At 40.2% G+C, this 15,743-nt stretch overlaps 1 protein-coding gene across 1 annotated transcript in view; it reads left to right on the forward strand.

The window, feature by feature from the left end:
* The window catches only part of LAP3 (leucine aminopeptidase 3), a 17,623-nt gene extending 2,831 nt beyond the window's left edge, over positions 1-14,792 (forward strand). The window contains exons 3-14 of the mRNA XM_009887659.1: positions 576-691; positions 1,033-1,087; positions 2,935-3,040; positions 4,178-4,337; positions 6,677-6,838; positions 7,864-8,022; positions 8,787-8,911; positions 10,290-10,378; positions 11,793-11,895; positions 13,600-13,679; positions 14,342-14,454; positions 14,564-14,792. Coding sequence (XP_009885961.1) covers positions 576-691; positions 1,033-1,087; positions 2,935-3,040; positions 4,178-4,337; positions 6,677-6,838; positions 7,864-8,022; positions 8,787-8,911; positions 10,290-10,378; positions 11,793-11,895; positions 13,600-13,679; positions 14,342-14,454; positions 14,564-14,762 — 1,467 coding nt within the window. The 3' untranslated portion in view covers positions 14,763-14,792. The remainder of the gene's footprint in view (positions 1-575; positions 692-1,032; positions 1,088-2,934; positions 3,041-4,177; positions 4,338-6,676; positions 6,839-7,863; positions 8,023-8,786; positions 8,912-10,289; positions 10,379-11,792; positions 11,896-13,599; positions 13,680-14,341; positions 14,455-14,563) is intronic.
* The last annotated feature ends 951 nt before the right edge of the window (positions 14,793-15,743 follow it).

Here is a 15,743-nt window from a genome sequence, read left to right on the forward strand (position 1 = left end):
GTCCCTCGCTCGGGTCTCCCTCCTTCGGCAGCTCATGGCTGAGCGTGCCCGGCGCCCAGCTCCGGGGTGTCCGTGCCCCCCGCCCCGGGGCCAGCCTGGGGCTTTAGCTCGCAAGCCTGCGGCGCTGGCTGGGTGGGCGCCGCGCCCTGGAGAAGGTCCCTGTCCGGGCCGAGCCGCCTTCCTGCCCCGGCCCCTGGCGGCCCTCCCCCGGGCCCGGGTCGGGAGCGGTGCCGGTCCCTCTGCTCCTCCCGGGTGCATCGGGCTGGGGGCCCGCCTTGGGGCGGGAAGGGAGGGAAGCTCTTTTGTACTTAAAATTACAGAGTGAAAGAGTTTTTGTCTCTGCATGTTAGGCAAAATGATGATAACTTTAGTTATACTGTCTCTAGTTTCTTTTTCACACTTAAAAGTAGTTTATCCTGGTTTAGCGAAGCGTTGCTCTGTGGATCACGTTAGATGAATGTATAAACTGAGATGAACATATCCAGCAGTAGCTATGGTTTGAACACTGTGCTTGCTGCCTTGCAGATGGGCCTCTAAATTTCGTGTTGTTTACATTAATGCGTGTCCTTTTTTAGGGTCTTGTTCTGGGAACCTACTCAAGTGAAAAGGATGAAGGTGCTGCCCAGTTCACGAGTGCAGGAGACGCTTTCGATAGACTTGTGTCTGGAAAGCTGAGAGAACTTCTGTCTGTGTAAGTATGTGATAAACTTGTGAAATGGATTAAAGTACCTATAAACACCAATAAGAATGATCTCTTTCATCATTATTAGTGTTAGTATCCATACCACTTTTCAGGCTGATAGTTGCTTTTACCGGTCTGAGCAGTTTGGAGGGCAACTCCTGTGCAAAAACCAAACACTGAGGAGACGAATGCAAAACGTTCACAGGACTGTCCTTCTCTGTGAATGGGCACTGAGCCAGGTGTCCCAGTGGGGTGTTGAGGAGCAGTGTGTGGTTGTGGAGTGAATGTAGTCCCGTAAGATTTATCACCAAGAAAGACTTCTTAATTGAAAAAATCTTTTTGTGTCCTAGATGTGGGCCACCTTTGAAGAAAGGCAAAACACGCATATTCCATGGTTTGCATCAGGTATGAATTTTGGCTTTTTGTGTACATATTCATTAATGTGTGAGGTTTGCCTTTATGTCCTATTTTAAGCTGGGTTCACTGCTGTGCTTCTATAAATGCTCTGCTCCCCCCGCCCCCCAACAAAAGATGTGGTTCTTACTGAAACCTGTTCTGCACTCCCCATGTTTGCACGGCCTTTTGCGTAATCCTGTACCCCCTCCACTGTGCTGCAAATTGAGAAGATATAAACGAGTCTGCTCCAAAGGTGGCGCACTCTGAATAACTGCTTACTGAACGAGCTGAATCACAACAGTTTTGGATCAGACTTCTACTGTGCCTTCTGTATTCGGGAGGAGTGAGTGTGCGAGTGTGTACTCATATGTGCAAAAACCTTCCAGACGTGGCAGTTCTAACACAGGGTAGTCCCATCATGGGCTTTAACCAGAGGTTTTAAAGTCGTGTGTTAGAAACTTCTGAAAACAAGACGTGGGACTGTTCTTCGGGTGGGACTTTTGTCTGCGCAGATGTCATATATCACAAGGGTATAACATGGGGATTCATCTGCTTAAAGTTAGTCTTTTGGTGCCATTTGAGAAGCCCTAATACATCTAACGCACCTACGTGGAGCTGGCAAATACAGTATGATTGTGCCTTTTTGGAGTAGTAGCTAGAGGCTAGGCAGCCATGTAACATGACACTAGGTGTCCCTGTATAGGTAACTGAATCTTACACTAGGGCTATTTAAATGATTTTAAATAAAACAATTTGTAGTGAGTATTCCCTACCACGTATAAATTCCTGTGCGGAGACCCCACACAGGTGATGCTGGACTCAGTAGAAAGGCGCTCAGAAATTTCATGGAAGTTGAATCCACCGAAGGTCCCATTATCCCAGTTCTGCATCCAGGACGGCCTCTGAAGTGAGTAGCAAACCTCTGCAAGAGAAGGCAGTAGAATTTGGCCTTACGCACTCTTCTAAGTGTATAAAAATAATGATAACAAAAAAAACCTCAAAAACATTTTAGATCAACTTGAATAACTGATTTTCTGGAAAGCTAACACTAGTTTCAGCATCTTGTGGACTAAAAGACTTTACTAGGGTGTAGCAGTTTGAAAGCTGATTGCTAGAATTGGACAGAGCAGCTATTTGTGATGGATGGGAAAACCCAAGATTAACTTCGTTTTTCTTCAGAGCATTGGGAAATCTGTTCACATACATAACCTTGAGTTTTATACAAATTTGACTTCATTCTTAAAATGCTCCATTAGTCTTCGTTATTTCCTCCTTTTTGCCTTCCACTTGCAGCCTATAAGGCAAGCATTTCGTTTGCTGTGCTGCATTGCTTTCCTGAGTTCTGGAGCTGGGTACCTCTGTATAGCTTTGGTCTGTTACCTGGCCAATCATGCCAGCTCAGCTCCTGAGCTGAGCTAATAGCCTCAGCCTTTGAAGTGATTTTATTTCCATGAACTGAGCCAAAAAAGTTTATACTTCTCCAGCTCAGTTCTGGCATTTGTTGCAGCTGGAAAGCTGGATCTGCTTTCAAAGGACTCTTAGACTTGCCCTTAGAAGTACCAAGTTTGCTATGTGTTGAGCATCAAGCCCTGTCTGCTGCAACATACATAATTAACTATTAACTGGAAAGCAGAACAACTGGTTGCGTGCCTGTAGTGAATGATTGGAAGTGCAAGACGGTGGCACAATACTGGCACTCAGTGTAGAAATGTGCATAATGTAGAGAAAGTACTGAAGTACTGAAAGTATTTTAATGCTGTGCTTGATTTGATTTGGAAAGTAAAGTCTTTAACAACTCTCTGCTGTGTCTGTAACAATGAGGAAAGTGAATCCATTTGTGTATTGGCTTCATCTAGGACTTTCCAAGTGTGGTTGTAGTTGGCTTGGGTAAGAAGAATGCTGGAGTAAACGACCAAGAAAACTGGAATGAAGGCAAAGAAAACATTCGTGCAGCTGTTGCAGGTTAACTATTTTTAATTTTTCTTAAGCATTTTGTCTATAAAACTATCGCAATGGTGCAGCATGTTCCACTTTTGAAGAGTGGGTCTAGATATGATTTTGTTTTGAAATGCACAACCTACTGTATGGTTTGGTAAATGTGTTTACTTGTCACTGATATTCATGTAAGCCTTTGCTCAGTGAGGAAGAAGTTACAGTGCATGTAAATCAATCTGTAGACAGGTAACTGCAGTTAGTTATATCAAATAACTTTCCCAAACAATGTGATATTGAAAAGGCACTTGTTTAATTATTACTATTTTGAAGCCTGAAAGCATCACCAATTCACTTTACGCTCATGCTGTACTTAAGTATGCACATATGTTTACTTTTGCCACTTAGTTTGTAACTGAGCTATTTGTGTTATAAACTGGTATCTTTCACAACATCAGTAGTATGATTCAGTATATTATCTGTCTTAGGCAGAGGAGGCCTCTCTGTCTTAATCAAGGATGACTGCTGCATCTAAGTGTGTATAAAACGAGTAAAAAGAGTTCTCACTGCAGTTCATAATCTGAGACTAGAGGTCTGTCACAGATGTATGACAGTTGTGTGTACAAAGTGCTACCTTACGTTGTCTCACCAGCTGCCAAAACATAGTTAAATTATTTGAGTACAAAATAGAATTTATGGAATATATTATTATTTTTGTTTGTTTATTAAAGTGTGTATAAACTCATTTGGAAGAAAAGAGCAGTCATATAGTCTTAGCAAAAAACTAAATTACAGCAAATTTCTGATATTATAGTCATATAGTATTCTGATAGTCACAGTCCATAGCACTACAGAATGGTAGAGCCTTTCTTGATATAGAGTGAGCTTAAAGGAATCAGAACAACTGTAGACTTCAATTTTTCTTCTTGGGAAATGTCTTAATTATTACAATTCATCAAGAGACATTTTTAGTTGGAATTTGTCAGTATATAGTCATTAGCATTTTTAATTATTCTACTGCATGATCTTTTTAATTGATTTACTTAAAACTCTGATATCTTGAGTTAAAATTATTTTTTCCTTGAAATGTCATATTGATCGCTTCAGACACCAGTTTTGCTGTTCTGTGCAATACTCAGCCTGCTTGTTCTGTACTGTATTTTTCAGTTGGCTGTAGACAGATCCAAGACCTGGAGATCCCTTGTGTTGAAGTAGACCCCTGTGGAGATGCTCAAGCAGCTGCAGAAGGCGCTGTTCTTGGATTGCATGAATATAATGAGCTGAAGCAAAAGAAGAAACCTGTAGTTACTCCTCAGCTTCATGGAAGGTGATAACAAAAGGAAAGCTTGCCTATTTATTTATCTGTTTGTTTATTTATAAAACTGGTGCATGCTTGAGAAAAACACAAAACTGAAAGAATAGGGCTAGCAGCAATATCCCTCTTAACTCTTCCTACTCCTTTGAATTTTCTGAAGTATTTTACATCTCAATTATTTATAGTGTTTGCTCCGTGTGTTTTGTTAGTATGCCCTGTCTGAGGTTGAAGGTTAATAAATGCTGCTTCATAGAAGGAAGGCCCAGGATAAAATCCTTTGGATTTTCTTCAGTTTATCAGAATTGGTTTTGTATTCAGGAACTCAAAGGTGGATGTAGCTAGATGCAGCCTCACAAATACCAAGGAAGTAAATAATTATTTTCCTTAACATGCTGGCTGTGCCCTAATCCAACCCAGTATGTGGTTGGCCTTTGTCACTGCAATAATGCGCTGCTTACTCCTGTTCAACTTGTGCACCAGGATCCCCAGGCTCTTTTCTGCAACATTGCTTTCTGCCTCGTCAGTGTCCAGCCTGACTATTGCATAGAACCGTTCTGTCCCAGGTACGGGGCTGTATGCCAGTCTTCGTTAAACTTCATGGTGTTCCCCTTTGCTGCATTGCTCCAGCTTGTCAAGTCTTCTCGAATGGTGGCCCTACCCTCCTCATTTCAGCTGCTCCCCACAATGCAATGCAGGTCATGAACTTCTGAGGGTACATTTCATTGTCCAAATTGTTGATGAAGGTATCGGCTTCACTGTCAACCCTTGAGGAGCATCACACGTAACTAACTGCCAGCTAGACCATTCAACTGTTGTCTACTATCTTCTGAGCCCAACAGTTCTTCCAGTGTTTCACCTATTTTGTAGTCTTACCCCTCCAGTTCATGTTTTCTCAATTTGTCTTGCAAGGATGCTATATGAAAACCTTGCTAAAGCCAAGATAAGTGACATCCACTGTGGGTCTTCTTGTGCCAACCCTCTCATCATAAAAGTCAGTCAAGTTGGTCAGGCATGATTTGTCCCAGATAAACTTATAGTGACCGTTCCCAGTGACCCTTTTGTCCTTCATGTACCTGGAAATGGCTTCCAAGATTACTTTCTCCATAAACTTTTAGGGGATTAGTGTAGGATAACTGGCTTGTCATTCCCTATATCCTCCTTGCCATTCTTAAAGGATTTGTCCTTTTCCAATCGTCAGGGACCATATTCAGTTACTGTGACCTTTCAAACTGAAAGAGACTACTTGCAATGATGCCAGCCAGCTCCATCAGCACTCTCGGATATATTCTGCCTGCTATCAAGGACTTGTGTATGTTCAGCTTTCTTAAGCAGTCCTAAGTCTATCTTCTTCCGTACGTAGTACCTTTCTTCCCCAAACTCTGTTACTAAGCACAAAGACCTGGGGAATCTGGAAGCAGATCTTAATAATGATGAAGGCTGACACAAAGCAGGCATTAACTTCAGTCTTCTCAGTGTTCACTAGACTGCCTGCCTGATTTATCAAGGGGACAGCATTATTTCTGACCTGCCTTTTGCTGATGAGGTACCTGTTGAAGTCATCTTGTTGCCTTTCCCACTTCTTGCCAGTTTCAGTGTCAGCTGAGATTTGTCACCTTAATTCCATCCCACCATATCCAGGCAATGTTTATATATTCCTCCTGGATTCCTTCTTCACTGTGTTGCTCTTTTGAGAGGCAGAATTGAGCTTAATGTCCTGTTTTGTGATATCTTTTAAAGCGAATAAGTCTTTTGGTCCTGTCTCAGTAAAATGAAAGGTTTTGTGCTGGTGGGATTGCAAAGTAAGCAGAGAGGCATCTCCATTTCCTATGCAGGCAGCTTTTCGAATGTTTGCTTTGTCATTCATTAGTGAAGTGCCTTGAGTGTACTGTGAAATGAGATCCAAATTCTACTCTTACCACATAATCATATTTCAGTAAAGTGAAAAACAGAATTGGAGGCTTTACATGGTAAATAAAAACTTTCAGGGCTGTTATAATTAATGCGATTACAAATTTTGGAAGGGGTATTAAACCTCGTGCTTAAAGATTTAAGCCAGTCTCTGACTAGTAAGGATTAGGACAAGACCTAATGTATTAGACGGATAATTTTACATCTGTCTGCTGTAGGATTCTTCTAGCCTTCTGTGAAGCATTTGGCAGTGACTAGAACCAAAGATGAGCTACTAGACTAGATGCACCTTGGATTTCATACTAAATTCCTCATAGTAAGATTACTATGATATCCTTAATTGCTCCAAATTGCATTTTCAAACAGGAGAGAACAGATGGATGCTGATAACATCTTACTTTTGCAAATGTTTATGAACCTGATTATTGTATGGTGTTATTTAGTGCTGAAAGCGAAGCCTGGCAAAAAGGTGTTCTCTACGCTGAGGGTCAGAACCTTGCTCGGTATCTTATGGAGGCTCCAGCTAATTATATAACTCCAATCAAATTTGCTGAACATATTGAACAGAAGCTCAGAAGTTTCAGCAATGTGAAGGTCCATATAAGGTAAATTCCACTGAAATGATTCCTCTATAGGGTAAGATACCTTCCAGGCTATTCAAATATGCAATATGCTCTCATTTTCACTCTGCCACTTCAAATGACAAAAGCAGGGGAGGCATTTGGCAAAAAGGTATGAGAGGTGCTCGGAAAGCAAGCTACTCTCAGTATTAGTTCTAGTTTGCAGAGTAAGCAAGATACTGTGACACAGTAAAATGATTAACTGTCAATTAGTCATGCAGTCAATTACTGCTTAATTGATACATGTGCTGTGAAAGAGGAAGCCTGATGAAGACTCAGTGAATAGAGGGCAAATACCGGGTACCTTTTATCTAATACCTTTTAGGTTTTTTCCCAAGTGGATTTTATACATGCCTTTGCTTTTTGGTTTGGATGTGATAATTAAACATCCTCTATTTATTGCTGTTATGTTTGGGCTTATTTAGCTTTTTAAAAACGTTGGATGGAATCATAAAAGCCCTTGCAGTTGAATTGGCACAGATAATGCTTCTTGCCTTGGCATTTCTAGTTACTGCAGTGCAGTGGATATGGGCTAACTGGTTGTGCAAGTGTTGGAAGCTGTTTAGTTGAAATGCAAAGGACTGAGGGAAATCAACTTTGCTTATAGTTAACCATCTTGATAGCAGAAAGCTAAACTGTAACCTGCTGCAATATTGTTACTCCATGTGCCTTCAGAGACTACAGCCTGATGGGCAAGTGAAAGTTTAATGTTTCTTATGCAGAAAGTGTAGACTGGTTTTTGTTTGTTTTGTTGTTGTTGGTTTTTGTTTTGTTTTTAAATGAGGCAAAACAAAAACCAAGCAGCAACTCTGAGGCACTATTTTTCTGTTTCACAAAAAAACGTAATAATGGTTGGATTTAAATGATGGTTTCCAAAATAACTAACTAAAATGGAATTAATAGTTTGTGTATAAACCTTCAAGAATTGTGATCTCTAAACAAACAAAATAAATCACCTTAGTCAAGTGTTCAATTACCAAAAAAAAAAAAAAAATATATTTCTATTCCAGACCGGAGTCTTGGATAGCAACACAACAGATGGGAGCGTTCCTGAGCGTAGCTAAGGGTTCATCGGAACCTCCCATCTTTCTGGAGATTCACTACTTAGGTGGTGCTAATACAAATGACTCCCCACTGGTATTTGTAGGGAAGGGAGTCACATTTGACAGGTATGTATGCTAACATTTTAATGACTAAACGGGGGAAAATGCCTTCCTGCTGTTCGCGTTCCACGGGGAGATGCTTTCTTTGCTCAGCGTATCTTTCAATGCCATTCCAGTGAACTTGCCCTATATAGTAGACTGTGCTGCCTTTTCTGGGGAGAAGACAAGCTTGAGTGGTGGGACACAGTAGGAATTGATATGCCCTTGTCTTGTATGGGGAAAATGGAAATTCAGGGAGAAAAAAAAACCCAAAGGACTTGATATTTTTTTTCCTTTTTTCATCCTGAGCAAATCTCTGGACGAAGAATTTACATGTTGAGAATTGCAGTCTATCACTGGACATCTAGATCATGCTTAAGGAAAGAGAAAAGAATTCATTCTTTGCAGCAGGTCCTTGTAACTGCTTTTCATGTGACATAATTACTGAAGAATTTATCAGTCTGTTCCCCTTCCATATGCTGATTTTACCAAGTGTACTATTTTCTTGTTTTGTGCTCTTCTGCTATTAGGAAGACCATTGAGTTAGTCTGCTGCAGATTACCTGGGGTTTTATGGCATCCTAATTCTGAGGAAATATTTCAGGGACATCTTTTACCTGAAATGAAAACCCAGATACCTTGCTTTCAGTGTGCTTTTTAGGGTGTTGCAGGAACACTTGAAAACATGTTTACTGATACTTGGTGCTAAAACATACTGATGGACAGAATATTATCAGTGTATGCAACTTCAAACTCCTACATGTTGGGTGATACTTGTGCTGTTTGTTCCAGTGGTGGCATTTCACTGAAGCCGTCATCAGGTATGGATGCGATGAGAGCAGATATGGGAGGGGCAGCAACTATCTGTTCAGCCATTGTGACAGCAGCAGCTTTAAATTTACCTCTTAACATAATTGGTAAGTCTGTTTGTGTAAGAATCCAAAAATCTTAATTTTACAAGATCTCTTTTTGACAAAGTAATTTTCTGGTATCGGCACTGGTAACAGTCTTACAGAAATGCCGTGGATTCTTGCAGACGTGTTTGCCTCCGCTTCTCTTCCATTTTTACTTGCTTGTAAAAAAGTATTAGTTTTGCTTGAATAAAATATTTCAACATTGAATTAAGATTTTGAAGGCATGATTTTTAGATCTTAAGTGAGAAATGATTGTCGATAATCTTATTTTCAATGATTTTTTTCAGAAGTTCTGATCCTTCATTACAAGAAGGAATGTGGATATCTGTAAAAGCAATTAAAAATGAAAAGGAGTTAGCTGAGCTACCTCCATGAGTGTTTGCCACAGCTGAACAGGAGGAGAGATCAGCTTTTGTTTCTTTAGGTGAATATCTCAGCAGAAATCTAAAACAAACAAACAAAAAAACCCTGTCTACTCATACTATTTTTAAGTATAAGCAATGCTTATATTTTTCTGTGCAAATGTAGCACAGATAAAATTAAATGAGCTGATTCAGGAATCGTGGCAAAATGAGTTGCTGATGACTTGTAATCCGTTCTAAGATAAGTTTTATGTTTGAGAACCTTGACTTTCAGGAAACTAGTATTTTGGTCACTTTTATGATTCAACCAGTAGAGGGCAGCGAAACATACATCCTCACGACATTCCTCATTTAAAAGGATACAATGGGAAAGGCTAAATCAGTGGAGCAAGAGTCTGTGTACGTAATTCCACTGAAAAGTGGTGGGACACAATTTGCTTATTCCTTATGCCAGGAGCACGTTTTTCCTTGGAATGGTGGAATTCATCTGATTATGCCAGTTGTTGGAGTTTTGAAGCTGACGCTCTTTTTGGTTTCTTTTTTGTCACCTCTACTTGCTCTTCTTATGGTTGAAGTTCTATGGCGAGTCCTTGGACCCCTCTTGGCATTACACAATGTTTATTTACAATGAGCAGAGCTTGAATGGCTCAGAGTGTTAATGTGAGAAGTTTTTAATTTCAGAAAGAAAGAAATCCCTTTACATGTGACTTATTCACGTATGGAAGAGATAAGATGATATTCGCTGCTGCTCTGATCTCACTTGTCTAGGCATAAAGTAGAAGTAAATTCTAGTAGTAAAATGGTGAAGGTGAGAGAATATGGTGATGCAACATGCAGAGGAATTTCCCATATCAAAAGCTGGACCATGCGTCTTTCAGTAACCAGGAAAATTTGGATTTTCGGCATAAATTCAAGATGAGAACAGTACTTAAGGAGGTGTTTGGTTTCTTTCTAAGTGTTTTTTCTACATTTTTTTCTGACAAAGAAACTAGTAATGTACTTTTCTTTTTCTCTCTGAGGTTTGGCGCCCCTCTGTGAAAATATGCCCAGTGGTAAGGCAAACAAGCCTGGGGATGTAGTTAGAGCAAAGAATGGAAAAACAATACAGGTATGCATGTGAAACTTGGATTTTTGAATACTTGTAGTGAATTGGTGTAATCAATTGAGTTATATGACTGCAGTCAGAGTATGTGTTTGAAAAGACCCTTTACAAAGATAAGCAGTGCAAATGTAGTGTTTTTAAAAATGTAAGAAGCATGTTAATAATTAGAAATTGCTATCATAGGATTCTTTCAAATATAAATATAGATTGAAGAGATTAGACATGTTTTATAAATTCTAGGAAAAGCTGAAAAGTATGGTCATTTACTGAACAGGCTAGAAAGTCTTGTTTTAGCACAAGGGGTTATTACAATGCTCATAAATACAGGTTCTCAGTCAGAATGAGTAGCATTAATTGCTTCCAGCAGACCCTTCAGGACACTTCCCTGCTGTCTGGAGTAAGACATAAGAGTATTAGTTTCCTCCTGACATAACCAAGGTCTTTACCCTGCCAAGCTGCTCTGTACAATCAGAACTCTGAGTCATAGGGGCTGTTGGTTCAAAGGAGCTTGCCAAATCATTACCCAAAATATCTATTCCTTATTTAATCCAAACTGTTCTGTATTCATCTAAGATTAAATGGTACTGAAAGTCATTGTGCTGTAGACCACTGATTTCCTGCAGGAGTAGATGGCTTAATCAGTATTTGTCTCTGGATTTCTGCGGTTCTGCCACCTTTGACTTGCTGAACCTTCCAGTTCCTTGGGGTGGTTCTCCCAAAACTGAGGTCAGTCACCCTCGGCTTTGAGGGAGAAGACTGAGAACATATTACACACCAAGGAAAAATTCGCAAGAAAGTGCTAGTAGCTCAGAGCACACGATGCAATTAATCTTGCAGAATTCATCATGAATTTTCCCTGAGAGGTGAAGGAGCAATGGGGCTATTGATTATTTTTTTTTAGAGGGAAAAAGTTTCAAGATCCCAAGAGAAGGCAGTATAACAAGGAACTGTTTCCAGGCATGCATCTGTGCTTCTTTGTGGTACCCTCTTCTTTGCGGTTTCTGTGGGCCACATCCCTGTGCTTGCTCAGAAGCAGCCCCTGGGATTCCTGGGGCTTTGCTGGGACTGGTAACCAGCCCCCCTGCACGCCACCAGGACGCCTCTCCAGCCTCCAGGCTCTTCTGAGGAGCCAGGAGCACAGAGGCCCAGCATGCAGAGGAGCTTGCAGTGCTGAAAGATGACTTGACCTTAGCTACAGATATGCTTTTATTTTTATTAACATAACTATATCAGTACTATCCCTTTTCTTTTTTTTTTTTTTTTTAGTTTAGTTTGAGTAAATTTTGATTACCTGAAGTTCCTAGGGCCTGCGACAGTGCATTCACAATCTGACAGCTATTTAAGATAATATGTAAGAAAGAAGTCAGTGAAAGGGATGTTTTCAGTAGTTAACCTGGTTTTAATAATTTTGCACCTGAAGGTAGATAACACAGATGCAGAAGGAAGACTGCTGTTAGCTGACGCTCTCTGTTATGCCCACAATTTTAACGCAAGGGCTATTGTGAATGCTGCAACATTAACAGGTAAGCAATCTCCCCTGCTCATATTGCAAGTCAGTTCTTTGTTACTCTCATTAATTGGGCTGTGGATGAGTTGCACTATGTATATAAAGCCAACCTGAATTGGAAAGCAACTGAGATGATGTTACGTGTTGTAGGACAACAGCTAGCACAGTTTATGCTCTAACAACTTGTACGGCTGCACTGTGTCTCTGGGACTGGGAAGGGTACTGGCATGCAGGGTACCTGCTCAGCAATGTAGGTAAATTTGGGCCAGCCCAGCTGAGCTGGAACTAAGAACGAGAAAGCCTACACAGACTTCGGTGTTTCTGCACAATGGTTTCCAGTGCTTCCATTTCTGAGCCAAGCACCTGGGGCTTCCCATCTCCTGGGGCTGTGTGATGCACAGATAACTGCTGTGGTTGTGGAAAAATCCTGCCACGTCCATGTGGCACTGGCCATGCTGGACCCAAAATAGCTTCTTTGTGAATGGCTTCCTGAGTTCTGACCTAGTCAGCACCAGTTCTTCCATTACGTGAGCTAGCTCAGGTTTCCATGATTCTAGGAGAGCCATTATCATCTTCCCAAGAATTCATTTGGGTGAAGTATCTCTTATGTGCAGTTAGCATACTTTCAGGCATAATGAAATGTGCTCTAATTGTTTTATCTCTGCAGTTGTATATGAATAAGGTTATAATTTTAAATTTAAAACCAGTATTGTGTATGCATCTAATGAACTGCAGTAACAAGCTGTCACAGGTGAAGTGACTATAGCTGAAATGAGAGCAAACATGGAAGAGTAGTTCAGACAGGAGTCCACTGTGTTGCTTATGAATATGCTAAGCAAAATAATTATCTTTCCATATATTCTCTACTAGTGCTTTAACCTATGTTCCATCAGTTTTACCAGTTCAAATGCTGTGGAAAAATTCAATAGGCAGAAGAGATGCCAATTTTATGATTGTTGGCTTCCATACAGCTATTCTCTTATAAAGGGCGTGACAGAAGTAGTTTACTCCCACTGTAGATTATTCTGTGTTTGGGATCCTTGGGCACCAAGCAGGAAGGAGGAGAGCTCCTGTAGAAATTTGTTTGATGTACCATTTTGTTAAACTACTTTTTTTTTTTTTTTTTTTTAAATCTCAGTGAGGGTTGAGTGTTGGCATTAGAGAAGCAGTTCTGTGGCATCAAATAAATAAAAGTTTATGTAATTCCTCTGTTTTAGGCATGGTTTAGTATTTTGATAAGGATTATTTTCATTTAAAATAAATTCACATATGCTGTGCAAAAATCTGTGCAAGTGGAATTCACAAAAGGGAAAGTATCAGCTTGAAAACTGCAGAGCTCTATAAATTTGAAAAAAGTTAACTCACTTATTTTCTATTTGGAAACAAAATTTAGAGATTTCTTTTTGAGAAGACACTGTTATTGCTGAAAATGTTATACTAGAAATATTGCTAAGAAACATTGTGCTGAAAACAGAAAATCTAGTTTCATGAAATACAGAATATAGTTATTATGAATTCTTGTCCTGTTAGACTGTATAAATGTTTTAACGTTTAAACTTTTAAAAATGCAAGTGTACTAAAAATCTTTAGGTTTTGCAGGCTTTTTAGAAATTACTGATAATGGGAAATTAAAAATGGAAAGTTCTGTGAGAAGCCAGGATGCAGAGGAATAGCTCAGGTCCACCTGTTGTTGTATAACCTTGAAGGTGTGTTTCTGTAGGTGCCATGGATGTTGCATTGGGGTCTGCTGCAACTGGAGTGTTCACAAACTCATCTTGGCTTTGGACTCACCTTTATGAGGTAGGCCATCTGCATTATTATTAAATTATAATAATAATTCAGTAAAATCTCAGTTGTTATTGAAAAGTTAGTGCATTACTGAAAGTCTTACTTTATGCAAATCTAAAAGTTACTACATTTTGAAATCTCATAGGAGTTGTCAGTACTGCATTTAATTGAAAAAATTAGCTCTTTAGTGAGGTTTAATATTCAGCAAACAACATGCAGATCATGTCAAGGATCTGCATGTTCTGATAACTTACTGCGGATGCATAAACTCTGGACTTCTGACAGTAATTAGTTCATGTTAAAAACATAATTGGTCATGCTTAACAACACTGATAGAAATTCAGAGAGGCCTCTTGAGTTGCTGAAGTGTGATGGTTAAAGGAAGTCTCTGAAGGGAAGGATTTGTGTTGTCAGGGGAGAAAAATGGGAGGAGGGGGAAAGCAGTCTTTAGATTTTGCCTCTTGACTAACACTAAAGTACTAAAAAGTAGGATTCACTGGTTTGTGTGTATTTTGCAGTGTATTTCTAAATACCTAGTATTATATTTAGCTGAAGATTTTTAGAATGATAAGCTAAACAAAAATAAGCATGGACAATACCAGGGCTTATAAAAGCAGTTTTTTTAAAAAAAAAAAAAGAAAAATTTGCCAAAACTATCACTGTTTCTGTTTCAGGCTAGCGTTCTGACAGGAGACAGAGTTTGGAGAATGCCTCTTTTTGAACATTACACAAAACAAGTAACAGACTGTCCTCTTGCAGATCTGAGTAACATTGGAAAGTACAGCAGGTGAGATGTACCAATATCTTTCAGGTGCCCCTTTCTTTCAGTGTATTTGTTTAAAGTTTGTGCTGTTGGTGTGGCTTTAGAAACAACACAATTTTTCTGCTTCCCACAGAGCTGGAGGAGCATGCACAGCTGCTGCATTCCTGAAGGAATTTGTCACTGCTTCTCACTGGGCTCATTTAGATATAGCTGGTGTGATGTCGAATAAAGATGAGGTGCCCTATCTTCGAAAAGGCATGGCAGGGCGGCCTACAAGAACGCTAGTGGAGTTTGCGGCTCGATTAAGTCAAGACAGTCACAATACCAAATGAAGTACTCTAAAATCATCCACTCTGCCTTAATAATCCTTTTAAAGATTTTTTTTCTTCATAAATGAATGCCCCAAGCGTACTTTCACTGTGGCAAGGAACTACAAATGCATTTTATAAATCATTACTTGGGTAAGAATGTTTTACCTTTGAGATTTGTCATCCCATATTATGCAGTTTAAAATAAAAAATACTCTGTTTTGAACTATTGGGATATTCAGTACCAAAACATGATGATGGAAAACATCTGAACTCCTATTTTATATGTAAAGTAAATGTAACTATTGCAAACAATAAATTTCTCATTCGGGTGTGTATTTTGATCGAGAGAGAATTAACAGTAGATGGAGACCACAGCTGTACCTCGGTTTTGGGTGAAAGATAGGTGCTGTGAAAGGTAACTTTGCCAAGTTGTTTATAAAAATGCCATTTTAACATTTTTCCTCAGAGAAACTAAAACTGCACTGTCAGGGTTTTTTTTTTTTTAAGCTGTTGCAATTAGTGTGATTAGCATGGCTTCAGCAGTAACTTATGTAGCAAAGTCTTAAACGAGTGCCCACAACAGTGTATCTTGTAACTGTTTTACAAAAACTGATGAATGCTAGGAATGTTTGGTAGGTTTTTTTGGGGGATGACATGATTTCTGTCATCCTGCTGCTGTCCCCCCTCCCCCCCCCGCCCCTTACCGGTGTGAGGCTGTCAGGCTCCCAGCAGGGACAGGAGTCCCAGAATCAGTTCAAACATCAAACAGCCTTAACGCTTACAGCGTGGGGTGAGGTATTTTCCTGGGCAGTTGTGGGATGAAGGCCTAGAGGGTGGTTTTGGGGTGTTTTTGGGGGCGTGAGGGGGCTGAGCGGGTGCTTACCCAGGCGGGAGGGCAGAGGCTGGAGAAGGATGGCTGTGTTTCCCCTGCGTCTCTTTGCCGTTTGACACGGGGCGGGCGATACCCAGCAGCTGGGGCTGCCCCGGCCCGGGGCGGCGGTA

Source organism: Charadrius vociferus, unplaced genomic scaffold (genome assembly GCF_000708025.1).
Source record: "Charadrius vociferus isolate BGI_N301 unplaced genomic scaffold, ASM70802v2 scaffold306, whole genome shotgun sequence".
NCBI classification, from domain to species: Eukaryota; Metazoa; Chordata; class Aves; order Charadriiformes; family Charadriidae; genus Charadrius; species Charadrius vociferus.